Source organism: Delphinapterus leucas, chromosome 12 (genome assembly GCF_059928025.1).
Source record: "Delphinapterus leucas isolate spDelLeu-1000000601 "Yukka" chromosome 12, BTC_Dleu_Yukka2, whole genome shotgun sequence".
In the NCBI taxonomy this organism is placed as follows: domain Eukaryota; kingdom Metazoa; phylum Chordata; class Mammalia; order Artiodactyla; family Monodontidae; genus Delphinapterus; species Delphinapterus leucas.
The window spans coordinates 38064347-38079860 of record NC_143140.1 but is presented as its reverse complement, the minus strand read 5'-3'; the positions used below and the strand labels follow the sequence as shown (position 1 = coordinate 38079860).

General features: G+C 36.8%; 1 protein-coding gene across 5 annotated transcripts in view; it reads left to right on the top strand.

Annotated features, from left to right (window-relative positions):
* The window catches only part of FBXL4 (F-box and leucine rich repeat protein 4), a 68201-nt gene extending 53259 nt beyond the window's left edge, over positions 1-14942 (top strand). For 4 of the 5 annotated variants that reach the window (XM_022553020.3, XM_022552998.2, XM_022553029.3 and 1 more), the window contains exons 7-9: positions 5418-5489; positions 8990-9302; positions 13911-14942. In XM_022553020.3, the coding sequence (XP_022408728.2) occupies positions 5418-5489; positions 8990-9302; positions 13911-14074 (549 nt within the window). In that variant the 3' untranslated portion in view covers positions 14075-14942. Of the gene's footprint in view, positions 1-5417; positions 5490-8989; positions 9303-10475; positions 10547-13910 lie in introns of all 5 variants that reach the window. The other variant, XM_022553039.3, reaches the window with a different exon arrangement.
* The last annotated feature ends 572 nt before the right edge of the window (positions 14943-15514 follow it).

The following is a 15514-nucleotide window of genomic DNA, read 5'->3' as shown; positions in this document are numbered from 1 at the left end:
TATTAATTTATGTCATTTATGATCTTGAACATTCTCTTTTTAGAGAACAATCAGAAGTCTTACTTTTCTACCACAATGCTGATCTTCAGGTTTAACCTATAAAAGACAATATTATTTTCAAGTTGTGATTATGTATCAGTATATAAACTATACCGTATTATATATTTAAACTGTATAAAAGGACAATTTGGTTTATAGCAAATATCTATAAAGTAATTGAATTGAAATATTCTAAATATAGTTAGTTTCAAGTACTTTAAATAGGTCTTAAAATACTTCAACTTTTACTCTATATTTCCCTTCCCCAAATTTAGAGATTGGAACACTGGGGCAAAAAAAAATTAAATTAGAGAAAGAGAAATTCATACATATATGTAGATGGATCTTTAATTACAATAATTGAGTGATTGTGTTCTTAGGATTTCTTTGGTGGTATTTCTTATGTAAATTTATAAATTTTCATTTAATGAGCATACTTTTATAAAATCCTATCTCATTACTTGTAGTTATTGCTGTGATATGTTTGAAATACATCATCAGTGAAAGTATACTTGTGATCAGGTGATGTCACTAGTCTCTCTGTTTTAGCTGGTGCATGTCTGTGATATATAAACATCTATTTCTTTAAGATGCTTTCTAGGAATCATGGTTTGTTTATTTATTTGTTTGTTTGTTTTTTGCCGTGCCATGCAACATACGGGATCCTAGTTCCCCGACCAGGGATGGAACCTGTGCCCCCTGCATTGGGAGCACGGAGTCTTTTTTAATAAATTTATTTATTTATTTATTTATTTATTTTGGGCTGTGTTGGGTCTTCGTTGCTGCGTGCGGGCTTTCTCTAGTTGCGGGGAGAGGGGGCTACTCTTTGTTGCCGTGTGCGGGCTTATTGCAGTGGCTTCTTTCGTTGTGGAGCACGGGCTCTAGGGGTGAGGGCTTCAGTATTTGTGGCGCATGGGCGTAGTTGCTCTGCCCCATGTGGGATCTTCCCAGACCAGGGCTCGAACCGGTGTCCCCTGCATTGGCAAGCGGATTCTTAACCACTCAGCCACCAGGGAAGTCCCGGGATCCCGGAGTCTTAACCACTGGACTGCCAGGGAAGTCCTTAGGAATCAGGACTTAGAGAAATACAGACTTGGGATCCTATCTTCCTATACTGAGTGTTACAAGTAAGGGTTGTATTCTTTATTAAAGATAAGCAACAGTTAATTTTTAACTGCAAGAATTTTTAATTGCAAAAATTATTAATTAGTTATAATAATTATAAACCTGTATTAATATAAAATATGAACACAGTATTGCATATGTGGTTTATGTAAGGTCTCATTATAAAATGTATATGGTATGCATAATTATAACTCTACTAAGTTACAAATCTGGAATATCTAAACCATTTATGTGAGTATAAAAGTATCAGTTATCACTTTATTAAGTATTTTTGCTTAGCACTTTAGTAGTGTGGAGCATAGGAGATTTTGAACTTTATGGGTAGCATCTCTTAAAAAGCTGCCAATGAAAATTTGAATTCCTGCCTTCTTTTACCTCTTAATAAATTTCCTTGTAACAAGTAGAGGCAATAATAATTCTCTATAACTTAATAGTTATCCATTGGATTTTGAGGCTGCTGAACAGAGTTAGTAGGTAAATTTTAGGTTGAATATAAAAGGGTTCTTTATTTCTTTTTCTAAAAAATATTTATTTATACTTTGGCTGTGTCAGGTCTTAGTTACAGCACACAGGCTCTTCATTTCGATGCGCGGGCTTCTCTCTAGTTGTGGTGTGCGGGCTCAGTAGTTGTGGCATGCAGGCTCTCTAGTTGTGGCTCACGGGCTCAGTTGCCCGGCAGCATGTGGGACCTTAGTTCCCCAACCAGGGATCAAACCAGCATCCCCTGTATTGCAAGACGGATTTTTAATCACTGGACCACCAGGGAAGTCCCCAAAGGATTCTTTCTTTATGAACATAAATCCTACTACCAGGTGCCAGCTTCACCTAAAGTATGTTTTGAAAATTTTGTAAAAGAAATTAACATGGAGCCAGTCACTTCTTAGTGACTCCGGTTCCACAGTGATTTAAATAAGGTTGGCCTTTGTTTAAAAATTGCAAACTCATTTGAAAATGAATCTGCTGCATTGCATTATTAAAGCTGCTAACTATTTAAATTGTGTTTTAATTTTATAGAGCTACTCTTGTGCTTATATTGAATTTTACAGGTCTAACCAGCAGAATTTGTCAATTTGGGAAGCTAAAAGATATCTTAAGTAAAAGGTTCATAAAATTGTTCAGTTTTTATTTCTGAATACCTTTTTTTGTAGTATGCTTAATATAGGTTTAATCCATCTATTTGTGTGTTCTACAAGGGTAAAAGTGATTCAAGTACTCGTTAAGGTAGAATTGTTTTCTTAAATTGGGGGTGGGCGAATTCTTTCTGCGAAGGGCTGGATAGCAAATATTTTGGGCCTTGCAGGCCATATGGTCTCTGTCATAACTATTCAGCCCTGCTGTTGTAGTGTGAAAACAGCTATAAACAATACATAAATGAATGGGTGTGCCATGTTCCAATAAAACTTTATTTACAAAAACAACCAATGGGCTGAATTTGGCCCATGAGCAGTATTTTCTCAACTGCTTTAAATCACTGAGACTGTGGTCTCTCTAAAATCAGGTCATTTTATGTCTGGAAGTGAAGAGGTAGTTTCTCCTTTTTGCTTTAGCATCAATAGTAGTACTTTAATTCGGAATACTAATAGCATAGAGAAAGAAGATACTAAAGATATTCTAGGAGGAAATCGGTTAGCTGGATTTGGAGAGATTGCAAGCTGATCTATAGATGTGTGCTCTATACCTGGGTACTCCCACCTCTCTGGCTTATCTTGAGCTCTGCTGGAGGAAGTCAGGAAACTGTTAACTTGTGCTTTCTCACCTCAGTGCTACCAGTCAACCCTTTTATTTATCTCTATTTGACTCCTTGTTATATTCCTCACAGCACCCCTTCCAAGGTCATCCTTATCCCTTTATAGCTTGGTCTCAGCATTTGATCTCACATCTCTTATTTAGCAAAGATGTGTGTTATTCAATATGAATCTCTTATGTTCTATGTTAGTTCCTTTTTTAAGGTAGGAATGAAAAATGATAATTCTACTACTAAATGAATTTTTTTTTATAAATTTGTTTATTTTTTAAATTTTATTTTTGGCTGCCTACGGTATTTGTTTTTCTCTTTTTGGCTGCGTTTGGTCTTCGTTGCTGCGCTCGGGCCTTCCTTAGTTGCAGTGAGCGGTGGCTACTCTTGGTTGCAGTGCATGGGCTTCTCATTGCGGTGGCCTCTCTTGCTGCGGAGCACGGGCTCCAGGCATGCAGGCTCAGCAGTTGTGGCGTGCAGGCTCAGTAGTTGTGGTGCACTGGCCCTGCCGCTCCGTGGCATGTGGGATCCTCCTGGACCAGGGCTCGAACCCGTGTCTCCTGCATTGGCAGGCGGACTCCCAACCACTGCACCACCAGGGAAGCCCTAAATGAATTTTTAATTCTCAATTTAATACGCAGACTGTGTAAGTTATTGTAAAATATTTGCCTGAATAAGTATAATAGGCCATTAATTCCTCTTCTACGACTTGAAATGCATCTACCCTTACATAGGTGATTTTTAGATACATAATTATGAGAATATTAATTCAAAAGTGATCATAATGTATAGTAAAGTTATGTAATTTTCAAGCATGTTTTTAAACCCTGAGTCATGATAAAGGTCACTTCTGAGAAAGTATGTGAATGGAAGGAGGGATACACAAATAGAGTAGATAAGCAAAGAAGGCAAAATGTTAAGATTTGATAAATCTGAGTTGTGACTACATGGGTGTTTATTGTCTTGGACTTTTGTACTTGTCGCATATTTGAGGTTCTTCATTGTAAGGAATTTAAAAATAAATGACCAAAAAATTTCCATGAATCATGAATGAGGTATATGTATATGTATTTTTTTAATTTAAAATTTCTTATCCACAAGAGTATGTGGAATCCTCTCTAAAAATTCTCTACTATGTTCTGGATCTTGCTCTGGGAAAATCTTATAAAACAACTTTGTGATAAGATCTGGTACTTTAATAAAAACAAACCTAATGTCATTTTCCCATCAGTAAGTTAAAATAGCTAAGTATTATGGAGAATCTGAAACTTATCTTCATATACCTCTTCTGATGTCAACATTCTGAGAGCTACATGGCATTGTCTTATAAATGTTATAAGTTGTGTTGAAACTTAAGCATAGAATCAATATAAACTTTTTTTTTTTGCTTAAATTTAAAAAAATGCACAACAGTGAAACAATTAGTCTTAAGTTTGGTACCAATCTAGGGCCTATTATAACTACTATTATTTTATTTTTGCCCTAAGTTTATTTTAAATGAAGTACTTTGTTACTTTATTTTCTCAATAAGAATCTGAATAAATGTTTTGTGTTGTCATTGGCACATTCTTCAATCCCTCCCCAACTGATAATTTTTTCACTTCTGAACACTTGGAATAGATTAAACAGAGGCTGTATAATATCATCTTAATTTTGTTAGATATGATTTATTAGTTCAGATGTTTAGAAAGTTTGCCACATGTTTGTGTAGTATTTTTTTTAATTTATAAAAGAAAAAACTAAAAATCTGAATGCTTTGCATTGCTCGTTTTTAAATTTTTCATGGCAGGCATGTCATCAAGTGAAATTTTGACTGTTCAGAGATATTTCAGGAACCATGATTATGTAGCAGTCTCGGACACCTTTGGGTTTCTTTAGTGGTGAGACCGTTTCCATTGCACAGGATGGATGGGCTGAAATGGCAGGAACATGACTAGAAAGTGCACGTTTCAGTCAGCATGGTGCTAGTGACAGGTGCTCGATGGTTGTTGGGATCCTTGTCAACAAAGAGAATTCTTTGACATTAAAGTCACGGGCTCAATCCTGATTTGGGGTGGCTATTGGCAGTTCCATCAGCCTGCAGCTGATCAGTGAATGTCAGAGCTGCCGCTGTTCTACAGTTGTCACCAACCCTTGATGCTTTTTTTTTTTTTTTTTGGAGGGTGGGAGGGATGGTTTAGCTTGTCTTGTTCAGCCTTCACCAGGCTTTCAAATTGCTTACGTTTGGAAAATGCACTGAGAGGTCATAGGGAATATAGGTGTCTTTAGGGCATGCAAAATCATATACAGAGTGACGACTTACTACGTGGAGACGAGTAATGATTACCTTGACTCCAAGCCAATCAATGGTGTGAACACCTGGGGACTCATTAAATGGCATTTGTGGTGTTTGTAACCGAGGTTTTGAGCTCTATTTCAGGAAAAGCAGTGACAGCCTTTAATGTCTAATTGACCTCTTCTCTTTGTTTCACTTTCTTGTCCTTTCCTTATTTGCCTCTGATGTGGTTCTTGATGGCAGCAAACAGCCCTGCTCAGCGTTTTGAACTTCTGTTCAGAGCTTCAGCACCTCAGTTTGGGTAGTTGTGTCATGGTAAGTATTGGAAAATTCTTTATTCTCAATTGCTGCTTCCCTTTTTCTTCCCATGGGTGACTTTTATCCTGACCCTCCCCACACCCACCCACAGCTTTTCAGATTTATGGATAACTATGTGCAACCCGCTTTAGAACATTTTTCTTAAATGGGAGAATTTGTCTTTGAAGCATTGACATTATTTATCTGTGAGAACAAGGAAAGAAGTATAGTGTGGTGCAAAGAGTGTGGTTCTGCCTTAAGCCAGATGTTATCTCAGACAAGCTATTTGCTCTCTGGGCTTCTTTACAAAATAATATATCAATCATACCCAAATGCCAGTAGTCTGGTAAGTTTTTCACAAAGCTAATTTTAGTTTTTGAGTTCAGAGATTATTTTCTGGAAATGCTGATGATAGTAGATAGGTTTATTTTGTTTGTTTTACTGTCCTTACTGAGTAAGATGAAAAGATGGACACCAACCTATGTTGGAGCTAATTTCTTTAAAACGTTACTGGTCTGTGAAATCCAAAAACCTAGGGACTGTTGGAATAAATAATCTTGAAAGTCCTTTCAGATATAAAATTATAATTTATATGTCATTGGAAGAGTTCATGGGATGAATTAAATGTTTTTCAACTAAATTACATGGTTAATAAATAAGACTGACACTCAAGGGACAGTAGAACTCTGTGTGCGCGTGTGTGCATACGGGTGAGCCTGTGTGCGTGTGTGCATGCATGCACACTCACAGGAAATGCATCTCCCAATATAACTGACTGTGGAGCGATCCATTCCTCTTTATTTTCTTACCTGCCCCCCCATACCCAAAGCAGATTCAGGAGATCCTAAACCATTCCAGTTTTGCATCCACTTATTAGGAAGACCTGAATAAGCAGGATGGTTGCAAGATCAGAGAAGTGTTTAGGCCTTATTAAACCCCATGTATGGGCTCAGGCCCATCCCGGTCTCTGGAAACAATCTGAGAGCCCATAACAGCATTAGGTTTCCCTTCTGGTCAACTTTTTACGTTAGTAAGGCATTTCATGGGCTTCTGTTGGGTCCTTCTAGTGGCTCTTCTAGATGGGCTCAGTGACACTCCATGGCACTTTCTGTGACAACATACCAACCAGTTACTGTCACTTGGACTTTGCTTATTGTTAGCCTGCCTTCTTTAGATTGGTAAGGACCCTGCTTTGACTTTGGCCAGAGGTATCTTATTCTGCCTGTTAATTACCTCCCCATAACCTAGAGCAGCATTCTCTAGAAAAGCAGGCCTCTAATCACAGACACTTTCGAGTTGGAATTATGTATGTTTATAGTTGGAATTAGGTGTAGTTGAAGTCAGCATTTTCCTAAGTTGACCTATGGAACATTAGTCCTAAAAGATATTCAAGTTAAAAAGTTGTGTATTGTAGGGGGAAAGAAGGGGGAATAGGAATTCTGGGTCTAAATTAGGAAACGATGCTCCTATATCCTCCCCCTGGAGTTTTCAATGGTATGTCCTACAATAAAGAAACAGTTTGCCTTTGCTTAAGCCAGTGTTTTCCAACTTTACCTGACTAATGAACCCATTTTTTCATGTTACATCTATTATTATGTAATATGGTATGGGAAATGCTACTTCAGATAAACAGGCCATTTTTAAATTAAAGTATGTAGTTACCAGTATTGTTACAATTGATATTTATTTGCCAGGAAATGAAGTTTTAAGGACTTGACATCCGAAGTTCAGAAATACTGCTAATATTGCTGATACTGCTACTAACATGATGATTGAAACATTTCATACTTGTCACAGAAGTACTGTTCTTCACAGCAGGTCTGGGTTCACCAGGACAGTAACACGGACAGCTCTTGGTTGATACTTTAATACCATGTTTATTTCAGTTTCTTTCCTGTCAGCTGACCAAAAGGCAGGATGATTCATTTGATATTTTATTTTTGACTATCAAAATAATAGCAATCAGAATCATGGGTTTTGGAAAGTTTTTAATTTGCTTCTTCCCAAAGGAGCTAATTGGCTGCACTAAGGATCAAAGCTACAGTTTTGTGTTGTTTGGGTCCACTCACTTAAGAAGATAGTTGTATTTACCCAAATCGATTTCTCGTGGTCTTCTGCATGATTGTTCCTGAAGAACCTTAGAAATCATCACCACTGTTTCTAATCTATCAGCTCTTTGGTTCTGACTCAAAATATATCCCCCAACCTGTCCACTTCTTCAATGCCACTGCTTCACCTTGATCCAAGACCCAGCATCTCTCCTCTGCGCTAGTGCAGGCCTCTTCACTGGGCTTCCTCCTCCATTCATACCCACCTTAGACCATCCTCCAGAGCCCGGAGGGGTTTTTGTTTTAATGTGAATCATATTTGTTTCAAACCCTCCATCGATCTCCTTATAGTTAAAATAAAAATTCAAAGCCCTTCACGGCCTGATGGCCTGGCCCCTGCGTAGCTCTCTGGCTTCACAGCCTGCCCTCTCTCTCACTCCCCTTGGGCGTGTACCCATCGTATTTCTGTTCCTTGAATGAGCCACGCTCATTCCCGGAGATCCCGGCAGCCACCACTCCCTCCCTCAACCTCTGCCACTCTGATCACTCTCATGTCACCCTGTTTTATTGTTTTACTTATCACTCTCTGAATTTATTTTGCTCATTTATTTGTCTGTATGTCTTTCCAAGAAATGTGAACAGAGTCTTTTTTTTTTTTGATTCACTGTTGCTCCTAGCATCTGGAGTGATGCTGGCACATCGTAGATGAAAATATGAATAAACAAATGGACAAAAGGAAGTAATCATGGGGAATGTTTGCTGTTTTGTTTCCTTTTGACTTCTGATGATAATGCTGATACCTGATTATAACAAAATCAAATGAAACTCCTAAAAGAATCTGTTTAAAGAAACATTATTAAAACATTCGAAGCCCATGAACTGAAATGTTTAATTCTTGAATAGTAGAAGCTTATCCCACGATCATGAGGTAAATCATTGGACACCTCCAATAACTGACAGCAGCTAACTTATCACAATCTAAATTATTTTTCAGGTTGCATTTTCAGTCCCCAAATGCCTCATTTAACCCAAAACTAGTACCCTTATTAGTACCATCAGCATATTCACTTACTGTTTTAGAGCCTAGCTAAGTGCATACCTTTATCAGGGAGATCTTACATATATCAAAGTAGCAACAGCACTGTCAAAATGGGAGGCATACAAGGACAATACATAATCCTCAAGTTCTTTAAGAGGGACTGAGGATTTCAGACTGCTTTGGGATTTAATTCATTAATGTCCTCTGTCTGGAATTCTGTTAAATGGATTTTTAAGTAAGTGATTACTCTCGCTGTTTTACGAAACGGTGGCAGGTCTGTGAGATGAGTGGGCACATCTGTGTTAATGGCAATGTGGGTATGTTTGCACAGAAGCAAACAACAGGAGATGATTAAGAATGCTTTAACATGCTCAAAACAGTTTGTGTTTCTGAGCATAATGTGGGAAAGATTGAAATTATTTGATTTCCAGATTGAAGACTATGACGTGATAGCTAGCATGATAGGAGCCAAGTGTAAAAAACTCCGGACTCTGGATCTGTGGAGATGTAAGAACATTACTGAGAACGGGATAGCAGAGCTGGCTTCTGGGTGTCCACTTCTGGAGGAACTTGACCTCGGATGGTGCCCTACTCTGCAGAGCAGCACCGGCTGCTTTGCCAAACTGGCACGCCAGCTTCCAAACTTGCAGAAACTCTTTCTAACAGCTAACAGGTCTGTGTGTGACACAGACATTGAAGAACTAGCATGTAATTGTACCAGATTACGCCAACTGGACATATTAGGTAAGGATACAATCTATAAATTTCTTTTAAAGCCTTGACATAAAAACTAACCTCAGACTTTTTATAGGGAGAAAAAAAATTCTTGGATACAATAAAAATGTTGTCCTGATAATTATAACTGTACTTAAGTAAAAGAGTGAGGGCAGTAACAGAATTTTATAGTTGAACCTACCAGAAAGTTCTAAATAACCATAATTCTTGGTCTAGTAAGAAGAGTGAGAATTTGTGTGAGCTGTGTTCTCTATCATTATTGACAGATAAGAAGTTAATCCGTTTGTTTAATGAATTCAGGACACACACACACACATATGGCTTCTTGATGTTAAATTCTTGATTAAGGAATCTTGTGAAATTTCCATCCCTGATGATTCTAGTTTTTAGGAATAGTTCTACCCTAAGGCAGAGCTATTGAAAATCCTTCCCAGTGCTGGGATTCCTTGTGTCTTTTTTGCAATTTACAGCCAGAAACCCTGTGATATTTTGTTACTTCTGACACTGGCCAGAAGTGCTAGCAATGCCACGGTTATAATTGCCCACACAGTGGTGAACCCAGATAGCACTTGCACTGTGTTGCTAGTAATCTATTAATACTAACAGATTAGTCCTTGAAGTGCTAATTATATCCTTTACTGTTTATTCAACATTCAACCAAAGGGAAACCTGAAGATTTTCAACACTTATGTTTGTAGTTTCAGTTAAAATCTCTCCACAGTCCAGGCTTATGGGTACATTTGTAGATGTTGCTTATATAGTTGCATGCTACTTATTCAAGTTCCTTGTAGGCAGAAATTCTTGCTTAAAAATTTAGGAAGGGGAAATTAGGCATATGGGATTAACAGATACAAACTACTATATATAAAATAGATAAGCAACAAGGATATATACGCTGGAATTATATCAAGTATCTTATAATAACCTATAATGGAATATAATCTGCAAAAATTACTGAATCACTGTGCTGTACACTTGAAACTAACACAATATTGTAAGTCAGCTGTACTTCAATAAAAATAAATAAAATTTTAAAAATCAATAAAAACAGTTGACTGAAAACAAAACATTAGGGAGAAATTCTTGCCTATTATATGTACACTTTAGGCTAGATACTTCATCTGTGTTATATGCTCCTTAATCTTCATCGCTCAGGAAGCTGGTATCATTGTCTTTTCATAGATGAGGATACTGGAGCCAGCACTTAATATGTGGCAGAGCAAGGGTTCACGTACAAGGGTTTTGTCTCCACGGTCAGTACTGTCTTTTCAAAACACCACACCACTTACCTTGCTTGTTTCTTTGCCTGCCTATCTACCTTCCCCCTTGAATTAGCCTAGACTTTTTTTAATAAGGTAATTATTTTGAAACATTCAAGAAAAAGTCATGAATTCACAGGGACAATGAGGAAAGGCAGTCAAGGGCCTTTTAAAATGATCACTAATTGCGTCAGGCTTCACTTCAGAGGATGGTGCCATTGTTGTTTAAAATCTAGTTTACAATTCTCCCTCCAAAAAGCCCTCAAATAAACCCAAAAAACATACACTTGAGATGGAGAGTAGCCAGTATCTGAAAGATGTGCTACCAAAGAAGTCGGTAACACTGATCCCAAAACAAAAGCACAGTTGTGATGAGCAGTGGGTTCAGTTGTCAGGTGGCCTAAGTTTGGTCTGTAAATGTATGAATTACTTGACAGAGACATAAAAGAAAAGCAGGTACGAAGTATAAAGACTTCTTTTTGAAGACATTTGTGACTTTCATGAGCGTAAGAGCAAGGCAGTATCATTATTTATTATGTCAAATCTAATTACCGATGCAAGATGACTGTTATGCGAATATATTGGAACATCTTATTTCAAATATAAAGAGCACAATGAAAAGTAATATCACTAGTAGTCAATAATTAATATTGTTAACAACAACATGACTATGTGCTTTATACTGTTCTGAGCATATATTAACTGATTTAGTCATCACAACAACCTTATGAGGTAGATATTATTATTAGCCACAGAGGAGGAAACGGGTGGAAATAGGTTAAGGGATTTGCCCAGGGCTCATAACTAGTAAGGAATCTGGACTTGAACCAGAGTCTATGCTTCTAACCACACTGTGCTATATTTTCTTTACTTTTATTGTTGTTTTTTGGTCTCCTTTCATCGTTTAGTGTTAGAATCCTTATTTTTTTTTTAAAAAAAGGATTCTTAGTTAAACCATGCTGATATTCATTATTTTATGTGTCATTTTGTGATTAGCACATATGAATGTTAAGTGGCAAATCTTCGTCATACTAAACGTACTTATCGATCAGTACAAAGCCGAATAAGACACAGTGCCTGTCTTCAGGAGTTGAAAACCTAGCAAGAAGGAATAAAACTAGCATATAAATAACTGTAATGCAAGCCAGAAGCAAGTCCACTTTGATGGGGCTCAAAGAAAAGAGAGTATATATATGATCAGAGAAATAAGGAAAAGCCTAATTTAAAAGGCTAATAGATATTTGAAAGGTATCCTTAAAAAGTGAGCAGGAAATTGGGGGAGAAGGGCATTTTAGGCAGAATGAATAGCATGAAACGAAAGCAAAGGTGTTAAAAGTACAGAATATCTTTAGAGAATAGGCAGTCTAATTTGATCTAGAATGTTGGTATAATGGAGGGTATCCTGGAGAGTTTTGAGCACCAGGATGAGAAGTATGCGCAAAATTAAACAAGGAAGAGGTTTTACTGGGTTTTAATTAGGGATATGAGTGATACTATTTAGAGCTGTGTTGTAGGAATACTTATCTGGAAATGAGTAGTAGGTGAATTGGAGAAGGAAGAAATCAAAATCTAAGAGATCAGCTTCAATAATCCATCTCATGAGGGTCTATACCAGGGTGATGGCATTGGACAGTTAACCACCATTCCTTCATTTTTTCATTCATTACACACTTATTGAGCATATACTGTGTTTGGCATTATTTTAAACACTGGAGATATTCAGTGCCCTGAAGGAGCAAGCTGACTGAAAACAGAATTGTGTCCTAAGTGGATAACAAAACAACAGCACAAAGTACCCTGGAAACACAGGACAGGTGACCCTAGCCCAGTTAAATGTTCAGTCTCTGACTTCCTTCCCTGGCATTCTCTTAGGCTTTAGGAACTCCTAATTTATCAGGAAACTCAGATTCTAATGACCAAGACTGGCAAATAGAAAAAAGTCACAGCCCTAGGTGAAAATCTCCACAGAGCCAAATGGCTTAGGTGAGGGTCTCTGATCTTATATAACAGAAACCCCCTCAAGATAACTTAAGCATACGAAAAAGGCGATTATTATGAAGATACAGGTGTCCATCTCAGATCCCATGGGTAGAAACTCGGTATGGTCAGACCTCAGGAGAGACTGGAAAACCATCAAAAGGCGAGGAAGCTTTTTTCTCTTTTTCGTTCCTTCTCCTATCCTGCATACTCAGGCCCCTGTCCCTAAGCCACACCCTCTGCCGCTGTACACTTACAGAGACGGTTGTGTCTGCTTCTCCCTTTGGTTTTGCTTTGTTCTTTTCTTGTCATGCTGGCCATTTCTGTTCCTCTGGGTACACATGGCTAAATATAGCAGCCCTGACCCAGTTTTCCATGTCTTTAGTTCAAGAGATCAAATGGGCACTGGAGGCTTTACTGAATCCCAATTCTAAATTCCCAGGAGAATCTGCATTGGTTTATCATGGGGCCAGTCGCAGCCAGGGTAGCAGTATAGTTACAGCTTCTGGTAGAAGTATAGTTACTTCTCCCTTCTCATGGCAGGGAGGGGCGAAGAAAGGATTTCTCAGAGAAAAAGGCATAGACTAGTGTTTCAGAACATTTAATCCCCATCCCAGGTATATATATGTAATACGATTGTGATCGTTTTTTTTTCTCCTTAGAAAAGCTATAGTTACAACAGATGACATCTTAGAGCCTAGTGATATTTGGTACTTATTGAGTGCCTGCCGTGCATCAGGTGCTTTACATAATTTATATGATTTATAACCCATCCAAATATCTCATAATCACTTCAGATTTAACATGGGCTAAATAGTACTCATCATCCATCATTTGTCTTCCAGTAATGACATTTTATACCTACCGCTTACTGTAGAACTTATCAAATTGTGTTGTAGTTATTTGCTTTCAACTCTAGTCAATGAGTTCCTTAAGGCAGACACGTGTCTTACTCATCTTTGTATCTCCAGTGCCTGAAACAGAAGTTTCTACAGGGTAGCCGCTCAGTAATTGCACTGCGTGGAATTAGAGGTTGAATCATTAAGTATTGCTGTCTGATTTGACCCATGGGTTCAGGAAAATGAGATGTGTAAACAGTTTTGAACTGGGGTGAACAGAAATAGGAAAGTCTGGAGGAGCTGATTGGAAAGGGTAGGAGGTAGGAATGAAGATAGAATGGGTAGAGATTGAAAAAATTCAGGTCCCAGATACCAATTTGGCTGGGAAATTTTATTTTTTTTTAACAGGACTATTTCAATATGAAGTCTTGTTTTAAGAAATGTTTTTAATTTGTAAAAGTCTATTTTAAATAATAAAAAGGGGCTTTTTCAGGATATTATATAAATGTTATATAATATTTTGTTTGGTTTTTTTTAAACAGGAACAAGAATGGTAAGTCCAGCATCTTTAAGAAAACTCCTGGAGTCTTGTAAAGATCTTTCCTTACTTGATGTGTCCTTCTGTTCACAGATTGATAATAGAGCTGTGCTAGAACTCAATGTGAGCTTTCCAAAAGTGTTTATAAAAAAGAGCTTTACTCAGTGACTTCATATATGTCTTATAATAAAATTAATGTGCTTTTGTAGGGTTTTGTTTTGGGGTTGGTTTTGTTTAGTTTTTATAATGGTGGGAATATCTTAAGACATTTGTGGATTTTAAAGAAAAATATGGAAATGTCCATTAAATCATTAAATCAGTGATGTAAACAAATGTTTTCACAAAATATTGTAAGCACTTTCCTTCAAGAATATGTGAGTGGCTCATATTTTTTTTGTCTTATGTTAATCAGTGATATTGTGCTTTAGTCAATAACTAGATGTTTAATAAGAGAGTAATATGGAAATATTTTAACTTATTTTGAAAGGAGCACTTTGAACAATAAAATATCATGATATTTATGCAAGAATAAAGTTAATTTTTCACACTTCCATGTAAAGATGCCTTATTAATTATAAGCCTTATGACCTGGCCAGTATTTCTTTTGGTATGTACAAAATTGTCAGAGTTGGTTGGAGAAAGAATCTTACTTTTTATCTGTTAAGATTATTTTTTACGTTGATATACTAATTCTTCAACTTGAAAGTTTTCAGTTTTTCCAGTTTTCTTCTGATATATTTATCTATTTTACTACTGGATAATAACAGTAGTAAAATATGGGCATAATCAAGAACAAGAGGTAAACTATTAAATGAAATACTTTTCCAGCTGTTCAGCAGATGCCTTAAAAATTTGCCAGAGGGAAAGGTTTAAGACTTCTGAATTATATGTGGATTTTATTTTATTTTATTTTCTCTGCCCCAGCACCTTAAATAATTAGAAATCAGGGACAGTGGAGAAAACAAAGCAAACAAACATTGTTTTGTCAAATAGTAAATCGATTTAGTTCTGCTGCTAAGAAAGTAGACAGAAAATATTTTGTGGAATGAAAAGGCAGGGCTGTTTTGAATAGCAAACTAATACTAAATATATAGTGTAACAAAATTTATTTTCCCACACAGGGCAAAATGTTAATTTCCAATATCCACACATCCTAGAGTGATCCCGTAGAACTCTGCTGTCCAATACAGCAGCCACTAGCCACATGTGGCTATTTTATTTAATTTTAGTTAAATTTAATTAAAAATTCCATCCCTCAGTTGTACTAGCCACATTTCAAGTACTCAGTAGTTACCTGAAGCTAGTGGTTATCATATTGGACAGCACCAGTCTAGAATTTCTTGCTATAAGGTGTAGTCATTTAAGAAAAAGCATATTTAGTTTAAAAATTAGCACAGTTAATATATATCTCTAGGAAATTTTTGAGGATACTCTCAATAGTACATATATGAAAGCATTTTACCCCCAAAGTAAAGCTAGTGGATTTATACATATGGAAAATAGTAGGCATTCAGTAAATACTGAATGAATAAGAATATATTATTGAATTAAGCCATATGTCAAATTTAAAAATTATAAGTGTTATAAATTACTAGTAGTACTGTGTTT